This window comes from Mirounga angustirostris, unplaced genomic scaffold (genome assembly GCF_029215605.1).
Source record: "Mirounga angustirostris isolate CCGP_5_RB_7025 unplaced genomic scaffold, mMirAng1.0.hap1 SCAF_4, whole genome shotgun sequence".
NCBI classification, from domain to species: Eukaryota; Metazoa; Chordata; class Mammalia; order Carnivora; family Phocidae; genus Mirounga; species Mirounga angustirostris.
This window is the reverse complement of record NW_026991712.1, coordinates 142673742-142693333: the sequence shown is the minus strand read 5'-3', so window position 1 is coordinate 142693333 and position 19592 is coordinate 142673742. Positions and strand designations below refer to the sequence as shown.

Below are 19592 nucleotides of genomic sequence, written 5' to 3'. Positions count from 1 at the left end.
GGGAACTCTCTGCCCCTCCCCCCATTTCTGACACTCCCATCTCAAGGGCCTGAAGCTGAAACCCAGGGCTCACTTGGCTGCCGTGTCCTCTCTGAGCAGAGGGGCAGTGTCCTCATTTCAGTTCCATCAGGACCAGGCTGGACAGCACCCCAGAGAATAAAGCGGTGAATGAACCCCTCTAGTCCAGCAGGGTGGGACTGAAGGCCAGGCAGGGGCTCTTGCCACCTCTCCCTTGGTGGGCGTGTGACTCAGAGGCAGTGACATCAGCCATGACTTCATTCGCCCAGAGGAGAGACAGTGTGCAGACCGACAATGGGCTCTGGTTCCTGCCCTTCGTTCCCCATGGTGTGTCTCGTCAGGGACACTGCCACGGTCCTGCTCTTGTTTTCCACACATCTTCATTTTTCTGTTTTTTTCCTGTCTTATTTTATTCATTTCTCATGTTTAACCTATTCATTTACTTTGCCCCATCTCCCCTTTCATTTTGTCCATCTTTTGCTTTGTCTTTATTTTCTTCCTTTCTTTTCTTGCACTTTCTCCTCCTTCTGTGTCAGAAATGCATATGGAAAGAGGTTCTCCTGCTTCCTGTGTCTTCTCTCCTCCAGACTGCCCACATGGCGTTCTGTCCAAACCTTTCTAAAACCGTACTCACAAACCACTCCCCACCGGGACTGACGTGGCTCCCTCTCTTCTGACCTCAGTGTCTAAGACAAATTCAGATTTCCTCTTACTATACTTCAGCATACATCTCTCAGGCTAAACTTCTCAGGATTCCTTTTCCATGGCCAGGGATACAGTTGCTGCTTCTTCCTGAACTTCTCTCAGGCGGTTGGCGCCAGCTGGATCACCCTCCACCCCATCTCTCCTGGTCTTCGCCTTCCCTCCACACTGAGGTCAGACACTGCCTCCCACATAAAACTTCTCCTTGGCTGCTTGCCCACAGCCATCGCTTTCTTTCATGACCATGCAGTATCCTTAGTTTATAACAGGTATTATTAAACTTGGGTTATTCTTTTTCTTTTTTTTAAGATTTTATTTATTTGAGAGAGAGCATGAGAGAGGGGAGGGGTAGAGAGAGAGAGAGGGAGAAGCAGACTCCCTGCTGAGCAGGAAGCCTGATTCAGGGCTTGATCCTAGAAGATCCCAGGATCTGGAGATTATGACCTGAGTCAAAGGCAGACGCTTAACCGACTGAGCCACCCAGGCTCCCCTAAACTTGGATTATTCTGTACTATTTGTACATGACTGCCAAGTGTTTCATATACAGACTCTGTTCCACTTACCCAGTAAACAACATGAGAATTGGGGCCAGTATACACCTGCCTTTCATGCATGGTCTTAGCACAGACTTGACCACAAACCGGGGCTGATAGACAAATTGTAGCATGGTCAATAACTATTTCATTTGAGAAATAATTATTTCATGCTAACTGTAGAGATACAGATGAGAAAATTATGGTCTTTCCCTTAAAGGAGGTAACAGTCTAGTTGGAGAGACAGATAGGTCCCCATATAATTTGAGAAGAGTAAGGATCGTGGAGGAAACTGCTAGTTTCCTGTTTATTGGGGATGTGCCAAGATGGGCACATTAACATCTATCAACTCATCAAGTTGAATCCTACTAACAGTACCGTGAACTAAACATTGCTGTAGATGAACATGAGACCCGTGGATAGTAGGCGACTCACTGTCCAGAAGGAATACAGCTAACAAGGAGAAGAACCAAGGTTTGAAGCAGAACGTGTCTGTCTCTAAGGCTCCTGCTGCTTCCTGAAGATGGTAACAGGTCACGCCACTGACAGTCTAGTAATAAGAACAGTCATTTGAGAAGTGCTTACTCTGTGCCACATGCTCTAAACATTTCACATACAATTGCTCATTTGTTCCCTCAACAACTCGATGGTGTAGGTAGTAGTATTGTTCTCTGTAGTTATTATAGGACCAGGAAATTGAAATGGAGAGTAGTTAAGTAGCTTTCCCAAAGTCCTATGGCTATGAAGTGTTAGAGCCCGGATATGTACCCTTGCAGTCTGGCCCTGGAGAAGAGGCAGCAGAATGTTCTGAGGCGCCCCCACAGAGAGCAGCATACTGCATTTTCAGAACTGCCACTGCATCAGTCCGTTTGGAGAATCAGGGACTGGGGGGTGCTGATAGGTGAAGGTGTTGAGAGGTGAGGCTCAAGAGGAAGCTGGAGCCAGGTCACAGAAATCATATAGTGTTCAATGCCCTCTACAAAGACCTTCACAAAAGACACAAGAAATGTTCTATGGAAGGGATGTTTTCTGTGATGTTGAACTATTCCACATCCACTGAAGTTATGGTCTTTTTCTATTAGTCGAGTTGTGAAAGGATTTCTCCGTTGTGGACCTTGTCTGTGCCTTGCAGGAAATGACAGTGGAACTCTGTAACAGTGGGATATACCTGCCCAAATAAGGCCCAAAGAAACGCCAAATGGAACAGTAAAGCATACCTGCCCTTTACGGGTTGGGGATAAGTAAAGTTCAGGTTGAAGGAAATTTGGGGAAGAAAGAGGAGGGGGCATCCATGTCAGCCAGCCTGGCCCTGATGCCAGGTTGTCCTCAGGTGTCCCGGAACACTGGCCATTTGATGGAGTGCTGTTCCTGCCTCAGCCCCCTCTGCAGTGGTGCTTGGCAGCCATTCAGCACGGGGTTGCACTGACCCAGGAATCCAAGCCAGGATGTGAATGAATCCATTTTCCAATTAAAATGAAACTTCTCCAAAGACCTACTCACCTCAAGAAGAGAAATTTATCTTCCTGGCAGTCTGGTTTGGCTAGAATGTCTCTGCTCCCAAGACAGACGGTGAAAAGCCATTAACTTGAATGAGGAAAGAGAGACTGGGACAGTTCTTATTCACAATCTTATTCATTTATTCATTCATTCCTTATTCCCATTTCCACAAACGCCTCTTTAGCTTATACATCTCTGCTCACTTATTTATTCCTCCATTCAGCTAACATTATTCATCATCTATATAGCAGATACAATCCTAGGTCCTGGGAATAGATTTTAAAAAAGAAGAAGTCTCCCCTTCACCCTCCACTCCCCGCCCCCCACCTTGGAGCTTTCAGTCTAGTGAAGGAGACAGACCCATGAATGGGTGTGACGGGAGGTGCCATGATAGGGATATTCACAGAGTATTATGGCAGTATAGCATGGGATCACCTTACTCGGGACTCAGGGAAGAGTGTGTGGAGTGGGTAATATCTGAGTTGAGTACGAAATGATGAGTACATGTTGGCCAGGTTGAAGAGGGGAGGGTATTCCAGGTAAGATACACTAGGAATCAAGATATAATGGTAAGAAAAAGCATGGTGTATGTGGGTAATTCTAGTATAGTATCTCAGAGTGATCAGAGACGAAGCTGGTGAGTAAGACATGGGTTGTATATGCCATGTTAGTGGATTTTATTTTTAACTCCAAAGGTAGTAGAAAACTTTGAAGGGTACAAAGTATACTAGATTGAAAGCTCCCTGTAGGTGGGAGCTGTGTCCGTTGTTTGCTTGTTTCCTTAGCACTGAGCATAGTACCTGACATGTAGAAGATAACCAAATAAATAATGAATGAATGAGTGAATGATTTATATAGTCAAATGTACATGTTACATAGGTGATTGTGTTCTAATTGGCTGTGTAGATGGTGGGAATCGAAGGGGGTGAGATTTGAAAGTTAGCCACTGTATCAGTTGGGGTGATAACAAACCACTTCAAAACTTAATGGAGTGAAAAACCAACCATTTATTTACTTCGTAATTATGCAGTTTGTTGATTTGGGATGAGTTAAGATAAATGATCTTTCTGGTCTCTACTTAGTCAAGAGTAGAGTAGGTTTCCTGGGTAGGGTTTTGGTCTTGGCTTTGCTCAGCTCTCTTGCATGTCTGGAGCCTTGGCTGGGGTGGTTCATTTCTGCTGCACGTGTTCTCTCGTCGTCCAGTAGGCCGGCCTGAACTGCTTCACCAAGCAGCACTCCACTCCAAGAAGACAAGAGCAAGGTATTTTGAAACCTTCATTCAGAAGTAACAAAGTGGCACCTCTGCTCCCTTCCGCTGGTCAAAGTAAGGCCAGACCAAGTGAAGTGGTAGGCAAACGGATTCACCTCTTGATGGGAAGAGCTACAGTGTTATATTGCAGAGGGCATTAATACAGGGAAAGGAAGAATTATGGCCACTTGTAGACTGTCCGTAGATATGATAGCTGTAATCTAGGCAATAGAATGTGATGGACTGAAAATAGGATAGTGATCTAAGATGTAGTGTGATGGTTAATTTTATGTGTCAGCTTGACTGGGCCTCAGAGGGCCTAGACATTTGTTCAAACATCATTTTGAGTGTATCCAAGAGGGTGTTTCTGGATGAGATTGACATTTGATCTGGTAGATGGAGTAAAGCAGATTGCCCTCCCCAAGGTGGCCTCATCCAGTCAGTTGAAGACCTGAGTAGAACAAAAAGGCTGAGTAAGAGGGAACTTCTCCTACCTAATTTCCTTGAGCTGGGACATTGGTCTTTTCCTGTCTTTGGACTTGGACTGGTTCTTTTTGGGTCTTGAGCTATTGTTGGCCTTAAGACTAGAAATTATACCATAATTTCTCCTGGGTCTCAGGCCTTCAGACTCAGATTTGAACTTCTGGGTCTCCAGCTTGTCTACTGCAGATCTTGGGACTTCTCAGCCTCTATAATTGTGTGAGCCAATCCTTATAATAATTTTCTTCATATACATATGAATAAGATTTCATATATATGAAGGGTATATATATATACATATATATATATGTATATATATAATCTCCTTTTGGTTCTAGTTCTTTGGAGAACCCTGACTAATACTAATAGAGGGTGAAGTGTTGGGGACCTCTTCATGAATGAATTGGGATGGATGATTGGATGTACAAAATGAGAGAGAAAGAGAAGTAGAAGATGACCCTTTGGGTAACTGGAGCAACTGACATAGAAATCAAGGCAGAGGAAAACATTTGGGGAAAAACCACAGATTCTGCCTTGCACGTATTGAGTTAGAGGTGCAGTGGAACATCCAGGAGGCATGTCTCAGAGGAGTGTGGAGTTTGAGATTTGGCAAGTCATCTGACTTGTAGTTGGTTGGAGCAGTGGGAGTAATTGAGATTGCATAGGCAGCATGTGAACAGTGAGAACATTTGGGTGAGGGAGGAGCTCTGGGGAGCATCCACAATTAAAGGGCAACTAAGGAAAAGGTGCTCAAGAAGTAGATGAAAAAGCAATGAGAAGCGATCCAGGAGAATGAAGTATTAGGGAAAACCTCCTCACCTCTTCACTGGTCCAGATCTTCTGCTTTCTTTCATGTCTGTTCCAAGACCTTCTTACCCATGCCAAGGCCTTCTCTTCATATTAGGACCCCATCCATCCCTCCTTCCCAACGACAGTACCACCCACGAGGAATTGTGTTGTCTAGATCACCATCTCCTTTCCTCCTGGTGCTTCTGCATTTTTTTATGTTTTCGGGAGGCGGGCACCTGAACTAGTCCTGGGCTCATCATTAGTGATCTACATTTTAGTCTGCTTTGCACTTATCTGTGCGTAACCTTAGGACAGGGTGCTCCCTTTCCTGGTTTTAGTTTCTCAACCTGCAAGGTGAGGTTGATCGCTTCCTGCCTTCCCTGCCCTACAGAATTATACAGAGCAGATGAGCTCATGCATGTCAAAGTGCTTTGACATACATGGAGCTCTGTAGCAGTAATGAGGGTGAAACTTGTTGATTTATCAGGCACTCTACATCATTTCATTTATTTCTCACAACATCCTTTGAGATAGATGCTAGTAATACGGCACTTGAGGAAACTGGGGCTTAGAGAATTAATTTGCCTAAAGCTACACAGCTGGGAAGTGGTGATGCTAGTAATCAAACTCAGGTCTGCCTGACTCCAACGTTCTTAGAGCCCACATTCCACAGCCTTGTTTTCCTAATGCATGTGGTGGTATCACATTCCTGGCGAAGTCAGCTTTGCTCAATATGATCAGTTTTCATGAAAATGATAACTTTTTTTATGGTTGGGAAATCAACTCTAGTGTGGGCTAGAAGTTTGCCTTTCTGTACAACCATAGGCCTCTAGGGGGGATGGTGGGGGAGGATGCCTACAAATCTAGTTCCTAAAAATTAATTTAAATTATACAATGGAATTATTTCATTTCACAAATAAGTTCTATGATGGTACAGTTAAACAAATCCCTCTCTAATGGGGGCTGTCCTGTCAATTCAGATTTTTGTTTGTTGGGTTTCATCTTAGTGGCATAGATGCTTATTCAACTTGACCTCTAGGCTTCTGCTCACATCTCTTCCCCACAAAGCCTTTTCTGGCTACTCCAGCCCCAAAGCTCTTTCCCTCCTCTGAACCTTGTCTGTGATTACTCATTAGAGGCAAATATATGGCCTACACAAAATATTATGATAAAGTTATGAGGCTGACTCACCAAACCTTGGTATCAGGCTCATTACATTATTGTCATACATCATCTTAACTAATTACCTTTTCCTTTGTGCACATCTTTCTCCAGCCCTGCTGTAATTTTCTTTTGAAAGAGCCTGACTTTAAATTTCTTTATACCTCCTGAAACTTTCTGCATTTTTTTTTTCCCCCATGTGTGAGCTGGTTTTTGCCCTCTGGGAATCTGTCATTTTGAGGCAGATTTAAGCACATGTTTATATAATTGGGATACAGCGGGGCCCTGGAGGGATTCAATGAAAGGATGGCATTTGAGTTGGATTTGAATCAAAGGTAGAAGCTTGGTTATGGGAGAAGGTGGGGAAGGCAATCCAAGTAGAGGCAGGAGCCTCCACACAGGCGTGGAAATGTGGAAGGAGCATAATGCATTTGGGCAAGTGAAGGAAATGAGGTGAGTGCCGGGTGCAGCGCACGAGGAGATGAGCCCGGAAGGATTCGTCATTATAATGGCCAGGGTGTTGAGTGTCCTGAGGGCTATGCCAAGGAGTTCAGTGACTCTAGGCCAGGAATGTAATGGTAAGTTTTCAGTTTTTAGATACCTCTAGTAGCACAAACCTCTCAGCGTTATCTGCCTGTCTGACCGGAGATAGGTCTGGTGTTTGGTCTCTTCTGTGTGGATGGGAGTTTGAAACACACATTTGTTTCATTCATTCTGGGAGGTTTCTGGCTGCAGATTATGACCCACGCTATGTTTTCAGCATCATTTTTCTTTTAAGAATGACACTGAGGATTACGTTTCCTCCTGAAACATCTTTCTTCTCTGGCCTATCAGCTCGTGCCCTAATTTGGAGTCTACGATACAGAGTGAGGATAAGGTTTTTGCTTTTTCTTTGGAAGTTATGCTGGAAAACAACATTGTACTTGGGCTGTTCAGGCAGGATCATTCAGTGGGTGAGCAATTAGGGAACTCTGTTCCCTCCCTTTTGTTCACTGCACACAGCAGATAGCCCAGACAGCACGTCTTTGCAATTCATAATAAAATCCTTGGATGATCCTGTTTTAGCTGCTCATCCCTACCTTCTCATGCTGCTCCTAGACCCTGGTGTCTTCCGACACACCCTGCAGGACTTGCTTCCTGTTCCCCATTAGTTCCTTCAGCATCAAGAAGCCGGGAGATACCTCACTTCCTCCCTGGACACAGAGAGAGGGCAAGGGAGAAAGTTCCATCTCTCTGCTCCGAGGCTGGCAGGGCGGCTGCTGCCTGGCTCTGAATCTTGGCTATATTGCTCTATCTCCACCCTCTGCTGAGACCCGCAGCTGTGTGCACTTTGAGTTGTAGCCTCCTCCCAAGAAATGCTGTGGTTTTATGAAGTAATAGATTAAAAAAAAAAAAGTAAGAAGTTGTTCTCTGGTTGCTTTCAAGCCTGGGGGATTGCTTAGCTCAAAGGATTGTTATTGGAATGCAGAAGCCTTTAGTGCCAAGTCATACACCCCAAATCACGGCCGATTCCTTTTTTTTCTTGAAAAGACTAGTTTTTGTTAGTTGCTTGGTAACTGGAAGATAGGCTTAACTCATTCTGCACAGAGAACTTCTAGTGTGAACTGGCTTCAGCTGTCATGTGATGAGATACAGCTAAAGTTGGTGTGTGTTGAGGGCCTGCTCTGTGCTTTCTCTGCCCCGTACACCATCCGTGCATGGAAGGTGTTATTAGGTCCGCAGAAGTTAAATGAGCTGCTCAGGATTGGAAGTGAAATCTCTGAAATTTTTTAAATTGTGTACAGAAATGTATTTGGAAGGGCTTTTTGCTTGTTTTCTTCTGTAAAGGATGGCAATAGCTTCCATCATGATGTTCCTCAAAGGCCAAACCCCACATTTCTGACGGGTCTGGGAGCCTCAGGATTGTGACTGTGGTATAGTGGGAGAAAGGAACACTCACTTTAGAGGTAGAAGGCCAGGCCCTCTGTGACTTTGGCCTAAGCCCTGTCTGAAATTGTTTCTACGTCCTTAATGTGAGACTGCTGTATATTCACCTACACACCCCTGAACCGCCCTGAGAGTCACATGTGATCAGGCGTGTGGGGGCTCTCTCGTGAGCTGTGGAGGAATACAGGAGGACAGTCACAGGCCCAATGGTTCAAAAAATAGAATTAATTCAGTAAGATTGAGGCCCTCAGCTGGGACTGTGTACTGGCTGGGGAGTGGGAGGGCAGGAGAGATTTTCCCACAGAACTGGATTAAAAATCCATCCATGGGGCTACGTGCTCTTGGCCCATCTGGCATTCGATGACAAAGCACTTGTGAATCATGTAGCCCAACATAAGAACAGCATGGGATCCTTACAGATAGTCTGTCAGCATCTCAAAGTAAGAGATCAGGCTTTAGGAGGCATTCCCTCTCATCCCTGTAAACTCTGCCCCCTTCTCTTTGCTGGCTAATCTCCAGACTGCTTTTGTAGAGAAAGCAGGGACCATATCGCTCTCTCTTCCTCCAAGACCATGTGTGTTCTTAAGGATACATCATACTTCTAATTAGATGCTTCTGGTTTCTCATCTTATAGACAGAGGTTGGACTGGGGTCTGTGGCTTTGGTAGATGAAGCTGGCCCGGTCTCAAGAAGAAATGATGTTCCCTGGCTGCCTCACGCCTCCTACTGCAGTGTGTCTCTTTTTGGCAAGAAGCTTGAAGTTCTCTTGGAGACATTTGCTCGGGTCCCATTGTCCACAGTGGCTGTCTGCGTGGCTCCAGGCTGAAAGCTCTCATTATGTGAAATCTTTAATGACCATATACAAGATCTAACAGAAGCAGTTGTTTTCGGAGTTTAGGAACATTGTTCAGCTTTGGCTTGAAGTGCTGGTTGTTGCTACTGTGGTTTGGCGGTTCATTTCTGGTGACTTGGCCTTGGACTTCTGGAGCCCGTGGGAGGAGGCTGCCTTTTCTCTTTCTCCCTAGGAACTGATTGCCGAAACCACAGAGCACAGGGAGAGATTTCGGGGGTTGCCCCGAAGACAGACTAGTAGGTTGACTCACACAGCTTCAAAGGCTACCATTTTCCTGATTGTGACCCTATTAGGGTCTGAAGATACAACTGGTTCATAGCTGTGTTAGGCACATTTAGTCAGCTGTGAGTTTTGCCTTGTTTGCCGTGAACATGTATGGGCATTCAAAGAGAAGCTTAGCCCTTTCTAGATGTAAGCTCTCAACCCCAGTGCTTAGGAGTTTAAAACAAATAAACAACAACAACAATAATGGAAAATGGGCTTCACACTGTCATTTACTTCTGAACCCTTTTGATATTACTGTTGTTTTAATGGGACCCTGGACCTGGGATTATACTGTTTCTCTGTCATGCACATAGATAGTTCATACAGTAGTGATAGGGAAGGAGGAAGTAGGAAGAAAGAGAATTTGAGGGCAAATGTAGATAAAGGCCAGTCATATGTCTGTAAAGTAGATGTAATAATACTCAGAACTTTCCCTCATTCGAAGGAGATAACACAGGTGGAATCCATTTCTAAACTCAAGCATTCTTCACATGAAAGAGATTAGAAGGTGAAAGTGAGCAGTTTGTCTAGTTGTCCAACAAATATTTATTGAGTGTCTGCTGTGTTTCACCCTCTCATGGACACAGGAATATATCTCTTGTGGAACTTCTTCACTGTGGCCCTAAGGTTCCCCAAGATACTCTGTGCTTATGATACATTCCTTTTATTGTAGCCTCTTGGGAAGGGAATAATTGAAACCAGGACTTGGAGAGTTGCCTGGATGGTAGGAGACCTTTTTTGCTACTGCTTCTGTCTGCTTTACTCTTTTCTTTGCAAAGTTCTGCTTCTCTAGGTACTTGGCAGAAAATGTCCACTTTATAGTTTCCAAGTTTATCTCCCCTCATTCATAGGCAGAAGTTAAATGACTCCATTTGGATCCTGAGTCTAACTTCCTTGGAGAAGGAACCTGATTGGCTCAGTTAGGTCATATGTCCATCCCTGGTCCAGTTAAGTTGTAAGGCGACTGGAGTCAGGTAGCTTCTACCTCACGGCTAACAGTCCAGTCCTTTGGAGGGAAGGAGAGGAGAGAGTTGTGGGGTATATCATAGTGCATAAGATTGACAGGGTCCTTGACATTGTAGAGCTTACATTCTTACAGTAAAGAAAGAGAGTACACAAATAATTGTGGGGTAGTGTGGGTCGTATGAGACTCAGACCTACCCTGAGTAGGAGATCCTAGAAGGCTTCTCCAAGGAAGGGTGGATAGGGTTGACCAAAGTGGGCAGGTGAGTGGATCCTGGGAAGCAACAGGGTGGTGGGTGAGGAATCCATGTTCTAGACAGAGATGGCAGAGGAAAGAAAAAGCCCAGTGGCAAGAAAAAAAATCTGACCACATTTGGCAGTGTGGAAGAGACTGGAAGAAACAAATGTTTAGTTATTTTATAAGAATAACGTGGGGGGCGCCTGGGTGGCTCAGTCGTTAAGTGTCTGTCTTCGGCTCAGGTCATGGTCCCAGGGTCCTGGGATCGAGGCCCACATCGGGCTCCCTGCTTTGCGGGAAGCCTGCTTCTCCCTCTCCCACTCCCCCAGCTTGTGTTCCCTCTCTCGCTGTGTCTCTCTCTGTCAAAAAAATAAATAAAATCTTTAAAAAAAAAAAAGAATAGCTTGGGTATGTGCCATTCTCTTTGGCTCAGACTGGAAGTTCTTTGAAGGCAGGGACCAACTGTTCTCCTGCCTTTGGAACCCATTGATGTGGGGAGAATTCTACATGGCGGGACACATTCCATTTCATGGGGTAGTTTCTTAGTGCAGTTTTCTTCCCAGCTTATAACTGTTCAGCTTTGAAATCTTGCTGTGTGTCTTGAAGTGTATCCTGTGACCCCTCACTGGGAAGATGGATTGCACATCCTCACAGAGTATGCTTCTTCCCCTCCAGGCTGGCCAAGGGAATAAAAGGGAGATGATGATCATTTTTAGAAGGATCAATAATTGCCAATTTTTCTTTCCTATATAGGTACTGCTTACATAGCATCCCCGCCCCTCCCCGGCCCCCTGGCCCCCCGGCCCCCTGGCCCCCAGCCCCTGAACAGATGTTTTATGGGACACTGTTGGCTATGCTTTTGTTTGGAAAAATTTGAAACATTGAAAGAGGGGAAGGGTAGGGGGAAAAAAGCCCGTAATTGATTCTAATATATATTTAATTTGGCAGAACTTGAGAGAGACTTGCTGGGATAAGGCGGGACATTTCTTTGATCTCCCAGACTTCTTATCGTGGAAGGCAACAGGTGTCTCAGCACGGTATGTTAATTACAAGTTGGATTTTATTTGTGCTCATCCATTCTCGGGTGTCTGTATATATATTGCTTTCTTAACTCGCTTTGACTGGATATACTGTTTGTACATCTGCATGCGATTTTGCATACTTGAAACATCTTGAATCCATCTTCCACCTCCACTGCACATGCCCAAACACCATTGTTCCTATGAGGCCTGGAATGTTGGTATCCAAGGTGAAGACCATTCATTAAAATTGGACACATTTGAAGGAGACATGAACAGTCCATCATGAAATGTGACTGTTTTTCCAAAGGCACTTTTTACATGATGAATAAAAGAAAAAATATATATATTTTTTGGCCCCTAAATTGAAGGCAAGAGATATGTTTTTCGAGGAAGCTGATTTTAACTGGATGAGTGGGTTGCTTTTTATATTAATGTACCTGAATCATTGCAGAGTGTAGAGGTCTGTATGTTGAAGTCACAATATTTTTCAATAAATTATGAATGTTATAAATAAGTATGTGCTACATGGCAGAGGCAATTTAAAAAATACTTGGTGTGAAGTAGCAGCTGCTATAATTAACAGAGTGGGTTTGTGTGTGTAATAGAGACAGGTTGAACATGAAATCTCAACATCTGCAAGTCTGTTGTCATCCTGACCTCAGGTTTCAGGGGATACACAAGAGAGGCAGCAGGACAGGGGGAGGGGTTTTCTCATCTTGAAAATGATTTCGATAATCTGTATTGAACAAATCTGTGAGGAAGACGATCATTTCCCAGAGGACAGATAAACCTGTATAAATACATATATTTAGGGAGGCAGGTGTTGATCTTAAAGTCAGCTCCTTCAAGGAGAGCTAAATCCTCCCCATTTTCCTTTTTATTTAAAGTCGAGGGAAGCTTGGAATAGGAGTACCATTTTCCCTGTGCTCTTCCTGTCTATCTCATTTTGTATGATTTGGACCTTTTCTTGGTAACAGTTGATAAGAGTTCAGTGTGAGGGGCTTCCAGAAAGGAGATAGTAGAGGGTGTGTTTCACAAGCACGCCATTCTTCATGTGAATCATGCTCCCCTACTGCCAGGGAAATGATCATTAGCCACAGGTCTCAGGGAGTGGGGATCCACATGTGTATAAAAATGGCCTCAGCACACCTCAGGTACTTACCCCTGTCTGGGGGAGCAGGCTCTGGGGGAGTGGTCTGAACTTGACTCCAGAAGGTACAATTAGTCACTGTTGTACTGCTATCACCAGTGGGGATGTCAGTGTGTGGGTGAAGATATCATCTAGAGCATTCTTCTTTTGATGTGACATTAATTGTCTGAAGTTATTTCTAGAAGGACCTTTCTTTCTACCTTCGTGCAATAGTGAAAGAACTATTTCCATCATTTTAGCCAAAGGGACCTATTAGTCAAAGCAGTGCTAATAGTGTGGGTGTTGGTAATACTCCATTGGCCCACAAAATTTAAGGGCTCAAAAATAGAACTGCAGGGCGCCTGGGTGGCTCAGTCGGTTAAGTGTCTGCCTTGGGCTCAGGTCATGATCCCAGGGTCCTGGGATCGAGCCCCATGTCGGGCTCCCTCCTCACAGGGAGTCTGCTTCTCCTTCTCCCTCTGTGCGCTCTCTCTCAAGTAAATAAATCCTTTAAAAAAAAAAAAAAATAGAACTGCAGATAGAGGAGGATCTTGCTTTCCTTCTCTTTTTCCTTCAGTGTTATTCAACCCAGGGAGTTGACTTCTTCCCTGGTTCTTCCTGATGGCACTGGATAGTCTACACCCTCATTTCCTGGTGTCTGATGCCATATTAAGACAGCAAGGAAGGGACTTTTGAAGCTAGCTCTGGCTCAGATTTCAGTGTGGTGGCATGCATACCTACTGTGGAGTCACAGTGTGATTTGTAATTCTCCATTCTGCCAGACGTGAGATGTGTGACCTTGGGCATGTCCTTTCCTTCTTTGAACCTATTTTTAAAATGGGGGTCATGATACCTACCTTGAAAGCTTGTTGGGAGAGTCCTATTAAAGCAGTTTTTCCAAACTAGCCTGATGATAGGAATCAGCTGACTCATTTATTCAAAGCACAAGATCCCCAGGGCCTCCAGTTTTTAGCCTACTGAATCAGAATCTCCATGGGATACCTGGGAATTTATAGGTTAAACAAGTACCCCAGGTGGTTATATATGATCAGGTAATTTTGGGCAACACTGCTTAACAGAATATACAGGAAATTGATATGACGCTAAAGTACTTCACACCTGTGAGGGATTGGAAGTATTTTAAAACTTAATGAGCCCAGTAAATTTGAGAACAGGAGCTTCTTTTTTGGCCCATCAGAATGTGCTTGGGGGCTTCCATTGCCACCACAACAATCTGAAACCTTTCTCAGGAAGCAGAAAGTTTAATGTTCAGAAATGATTTATTGGCTCTCCAGTCTCCCCTGTCATTTTTTTTTTTTTTTTCTTATTGGCTGTGACACTCATGACTCATTCTATTTTCATTAGTACAAATCTGCAATCCCCCCTTCCCCTGCCCGTTGCCCCGGGCTCATGAGCACCTTCAGAGGCCTTCTCTCCAGCTTTTCTCTCCTCGAGCAGAGCCTGTGGACCTTGGGCACCAGGCAGAGTTTCTCTTGTGAGGTGGTTGCCCTCTCCCTGGCATCCCTGGCTCTTATACCTGTCTTTCTCTCCTGTTGGTTCCTCAGTCTCTCAAGTCCTTCTCCCTTCTCTATTTCACCCTGCACAATTAGGACAAAACAAGTGAGCCCTCTGAGCTTTCTCGAGTATAGAATTGGGACAATGACAGCACCCAATCTGGGGCGTTGTTGTGTGGGCTGACTGAGGTAACAGAAGAACTTCCAACACACTGATGAGAAATTTTTTGAAGGAATTGGCTATTTTATTTAGTTCCCTTTCTCTATCGATTTTGGCAGGGAGTCTTTGCATTAAGTTTCTGGCATAGTGGAAAGAGGGAAATCCTTATAGTCAGACTGACCTGGGTTCAGTGTCTCCGTCGTGTACTGTCTGCAAGAACCTGGAGTGAACTATTTCCCCCACTGAGCTTCAGGTCCTTATCTGGATGTGTCTTCTTAGGGCCATTGAGGGAGTTAGAGGTACTGTGCACACAGTATTGCAACAGTGCATCGTTCTTTTAATGAAAAAATCCCCATTGTCTGTCCCCTTTTCTAGAATAATGGTGATGAGGGTCTGAGTTTAAATGTGCCTATACCAAAAAACTTTGGGCAGTGAAACATGAACTTGGCATCGTTTGGGCCAAGGAGAGGTTCAGATTTGGTCTTTTTTTGGCTCTTACTATGATTGTTTTGGGAGGCTTTGGAGAAATGAGTGCCAGAAAAACTAGAGGGTGTTTTTTCTTTCTTTCTTTTTTTTGCTTTTTATTATTCTAGTGGAGTCAAGGCTAAAAAGTGATCAGATTTCACCTTGTCTTAAAGATTTCAGACTTGTTGTTGGCAGTGACATTGTGTAAGAAGTCCTCCTTCTCCTCTTCCCCTATTTGGCTTTGTCCTCCCCTTTTTGTCCACCCACCTTTAGTTATTGTTCTCATTCCCCTAAATATGGTAGCTACCCTTGTTTATCTGGGTCACCGAGAAAAGTCACCACCTGGCCTATAATTAATTTGTAATTCAGCACCATTCTTTTCATTATATGAATGAAAATAATGATTGCTATTTTTGTTAATAATGCTGTTGTTATCATTTTCAGGCGCCTTCTCTCTATCTGTGCTAGGCATATTAGCAAATATGAACCCCATTAGTCCTCATGACCATTGGTTAAAGCAGGTGGTGTTATCACCATTTTGCAGTTCAGAAACTGAAGCTGGATGCTTTAGTAATTTGCCCCCTTCTAACCCTTGAGTGGGTCACTACTCAGAATTTTGGTTACATGACAAATGGGAAGTCAGAACTTTGAACAATGTAATTTTGTATTATCAGACAAAAACATATTCATATATATAAATCCTCCCTCTAAAGAGATTTGAGATGACTGATAATAGGATAAGATAAAAGGATAAAATATGTATGAAAAATCACAAAGGAGTAAAATATTACTAGAACAACTAAGATGAAGCTACGAACTTTGTAAAAGCTCCTAAGATTTTCATAATTACTAATAGATTTGTTTCCAAGCTTCCTAGTGGCCAAAGCAAAGATTAGAACATTATCAAGATTAACTGAGTAAACAGATAAGAACCTTACTGCTGTTCAGGAGAAGTAGAACTCTAACACTGGAGAATGAGAGCAATTTCTCCTAGTTATCAAAGGTTGGCAGTATTCTATAAATTATTTAAAAGTGTGACTTAATAAATTTAATTATAATTTCAAATACACTTTTTATTTTAAAACAGTTTTAGATTTAAGTTGTAAAGACAGTATAGGAGGATTCCTAAATATTTGACACCCAGTTTCCTGTATTATTAATATCTTACATTAGTATGGTACCTCTGTCACAATTGATGGACCAATATTGAGACATTATTATTAACTAAATTCCATACTTCATTTATACAGCTTTAGTTTTTACCTAATGGCCAGGTTCCTATCCAGGATACCATAAATGTATATGGTTTAGTCATATCTCCTTAGGCTTTTCTTGGCTGTGACAGTTTCTCAACTTTGTTCTTGATGACCTTGACAGTTTTGAAGAGGACTAGTCATGTATATTATAGTATGGCCCCCTAATGGAATTTGTCTGATGTTTGTCTCATCATGAGACTTGGGTAGTATGGTTTTGGTAGACCACAGTACCATTCTCATCATATCACATCAAGGGTACACGCTATCAGTGTGACTTCATGTTGATGTTGACTTTGATCACCTGGCTAAGGTATTGTTTGTTAGATTTTTCCACCCTTAAGTTACTCCTCTCCTCCTTTTAGATGGTACTTTTTGGAAGGAAGTCTCCATGCACAGTAGGCATGTAGGAAGTTATGCTTCATCTCCTTGATGGCGGAGTATCTACATTTATTATTTTGAATTATTCTGTATGGGAGATTTGTCTGTTTTCAATTCACTTATTTTCACTTCTTTGAACTAAAAGAAATTGACGGCCAGGCTCTTTGAGTGTAAGAGACACATTGGTAAGTTTGCTTTAGAACTTACTTACATGTTAGGCACTTGCAGTAATGAGCACTGGGTGTTGTATGCAAGTGATGAGTCACTAAATTCTACCTCTGAAACTAATAATACACTATATGTTAATTAAATTGAATTTAAATAGGAAAAAAGAAGTTACATGTTAAAATTTCCGAGACTTTTCTGTGGCCCATGAGACAAGGGGGCTGATTTATAAAATCTCAGGTTGATTTTCCCCTTAGATTTCTTTACAGGATATGTTTGTTTATTTCCCTTCCCTTTCCTCTGCACTACAATGTACAATTCTGTGTAAGTTGTCAGTATTCTGTCTTCTACTTAAAGAGATGAATTTTATGGTTTTAAGAAACTGTAATCCCTTTTGAAGTAGCAAGTATTTTCCTGATTTGCATGGTTCTCTATGTTTTGAGTTTATAGGAGTTATTATTGTACTGTTATTTTTTCATGGCTATTTGCTAATCTGTCAGGAGAAGATTCTGGTCAGGTTATTGATCCAGATCTGTAATCATTTTCCAGATATAATCTCCAGTATCTCAAAAATAGTATCATATTTAGACTTTTATTCTACTGTGTTTCTGTTTTGTAAAAAATTATAAATCTACTTGTATAATTTATTTTTTACTTCATATAGTAGTCTATCTTCCATATCATTAAATATTATCTCAAAACATGTTTTGGATACCTGTATAATATGCTACTCTATATCAGTATAATGTCTGTGTCAATTTTGCCAAGTTTTTAGGATTAAAATGGTATTTTATTTATTTTTTAAGATTTTATTAGAGAGAGCGCGTGCACAAGAGAGAGAAAGAGAGAGTGAGAGAGAGCGCACACATGAGAAGGGGGGGAGGGGCAAAGGGAGAGGGAGAAGCAGACTCCCCGCTGAGCAGGGAGCCCAACACTGGGCTCAATCCCAGAACCCTGGGATCATGACCTGAGCTGAAGGCAGGCGCTTAACTGACTGAGCCACTAAGGCGCCCCCAAATGGTATATTATTTTAACTTTCACTTTTTGACTATTAAATGCAGTTAATTTTTCATATATTTAGCAACCACTGGTTTTATTAATTTATGTCAATGTCAGTTATTACGTCCATTACTATTAAAAATGTCAATTACTAATATTTATATTGGATTTTGGTGTTTTCTTAGATATTGGTGAGAACTCTATGTGATCTATCAAAAGGATTGAATTATTGTTTTGGTATTTTCCCCAGGTGTTATTTTTGAAAAAATTTTAAACCTACAGGAAAGTTTAGAGAATGGCATATTGAACACCATATCTTTACCTACCTTCCTCAACATTTTGTTCCATTTGTATCTCAAGTGCTCTGTTTATTTTGCTGAACCATTTGTAAATGAATTGCAGACATCACCTACTTCCTCCTGAATTCTGCAACATGATCGCCTAAGACTACTGACAGTCTTCTATGTAACCACAGGGTCAGGGTCATCATTACACTTAGAACAATTAACATTGATCTTCATTATTTGAATTCCTAACAGGTGTTCCTGTTGTTAAGGGTTCAAAGTGTCACTCACTCTAGATTGCCACTGGGCTTCTGACTGATAGAGACTACATAAAAAGCATATTAGCTAAATGAAGAACTGAAACCTACCTCATTATTTCAGAAAATGACACTTTAACCTCTAATGTGTAGAGCTTCTGGTATATTGGATGGATAATGCAGCTCATAAGTGAGACTAAACCACCATCTATGTGTTCAGGTGAACGTGTACATATATGAGGGAAGGCAGACCAGATATGTCAGCCAGTTCTCTAGTTAAGTAACTGAGTCAGCAACATGAATGTAGACCCTGCTCAGGTGTGCTTACCTGAAGCCAAAGCCTGCTGGTTGCACTTGGGCATAGAAAGGGAAGGAGTATGGTTTTTCTTTCCTTTCTTTTTTTTTAAGGTTTTTATTTATTTGAGAGAGGGAGCACAAGCAGGGAGGAGGGGCAGAGAGAGAGGGAGAAGCAGGCTCCCCTGCTGAGTAGGGAGCCCGATGTGGTTTCATGACCTGAGCTGAAGGCAGACGCTTAACTGACTGAGCGACCCAGGCGCCCCGGAAGGAGTGCGTTTGATGTTGTTGAAGGCATGGCTTGTCACCTGTCTTTAACACAATCAGCCTTAAAACGTGGCTTAATATATTCCAGCCTCTCAGCCATCAGATGAGCCCTTGCCCCTTTGGAGAAAATTAAGTAAGGGCATGGGGTGCAGAGTCCGCCATGCCTCCCTGGTGCAGCGCTGAGTGAATAGAGCAGGCTGTGGCTGCCTCGTCCTCCCTGAGGGCTGAGACAGCAGCATGGCCGGAAGAAAGGAGAAACTTCCCACTCTCGGCCTGTGGTGACCTGCCTGCCATCCATGTCCCTTACTTAGTACTTTACTTCCTGATTGCCTTTTGTAGTTGCGTATCTAAGATTAGACTTGATTAAAAAAGAGTTTTGTTGAGATATAATTCACATCCTATGTAAGTCACTCATTTAAAATATACAGTTCAATGCTTTTGATAGATGGCATTATTAATTTTTATTGTAAGTTGTAAAAATAAGTATAGCATAAAACTTACCATTTTAACCATTTTTAAGAGTGTATAGTTCAGCGGCAATAATTACATTCCTGCTGTTGGACAACCATTACCACTGTTCGTTTTCAAAATTTACTCTTCTCCCCAAACAAAAAACTGTAGCCTTTAAGCAGTAGCTCCCCATTCCTCCCTTCCACCAGCCCCTGGTAACCTCTAATCTGCCTTCTGTCTCCATGAATTTGTGTACTCTACATACCTTATAGGAGTAGG

At 42.8% G+C, this 19592-nt stretch overlaps 1 protein-coding gene across 15 annotated transcripts in view; it reads left to right on the top strand.

Annotated features, from left to right (window-relative positions):
* The window catches only part of FGGY (FGGY carbohydrate kinase domain containing), a 395846-nt gene that overhangs the window by 51576 nt on the left and 324678 nt on the right, over positions 1 to 19592 (top strand). For all 15 annotated transcript variants that reach the window (XM_045897577.3, XM_045897575.3, XM_045897574.3 and 12 more), the window contains one exon: positions 11622 to 11710. In XM_045897577.3, coding sequence (XP_045753533.1) covers positions 11622 to 11710 — 89 coding nt within the window. The remainder of the gene's footprint in view (positions 1 to 11621; positions 11711 to 19592) is intronic.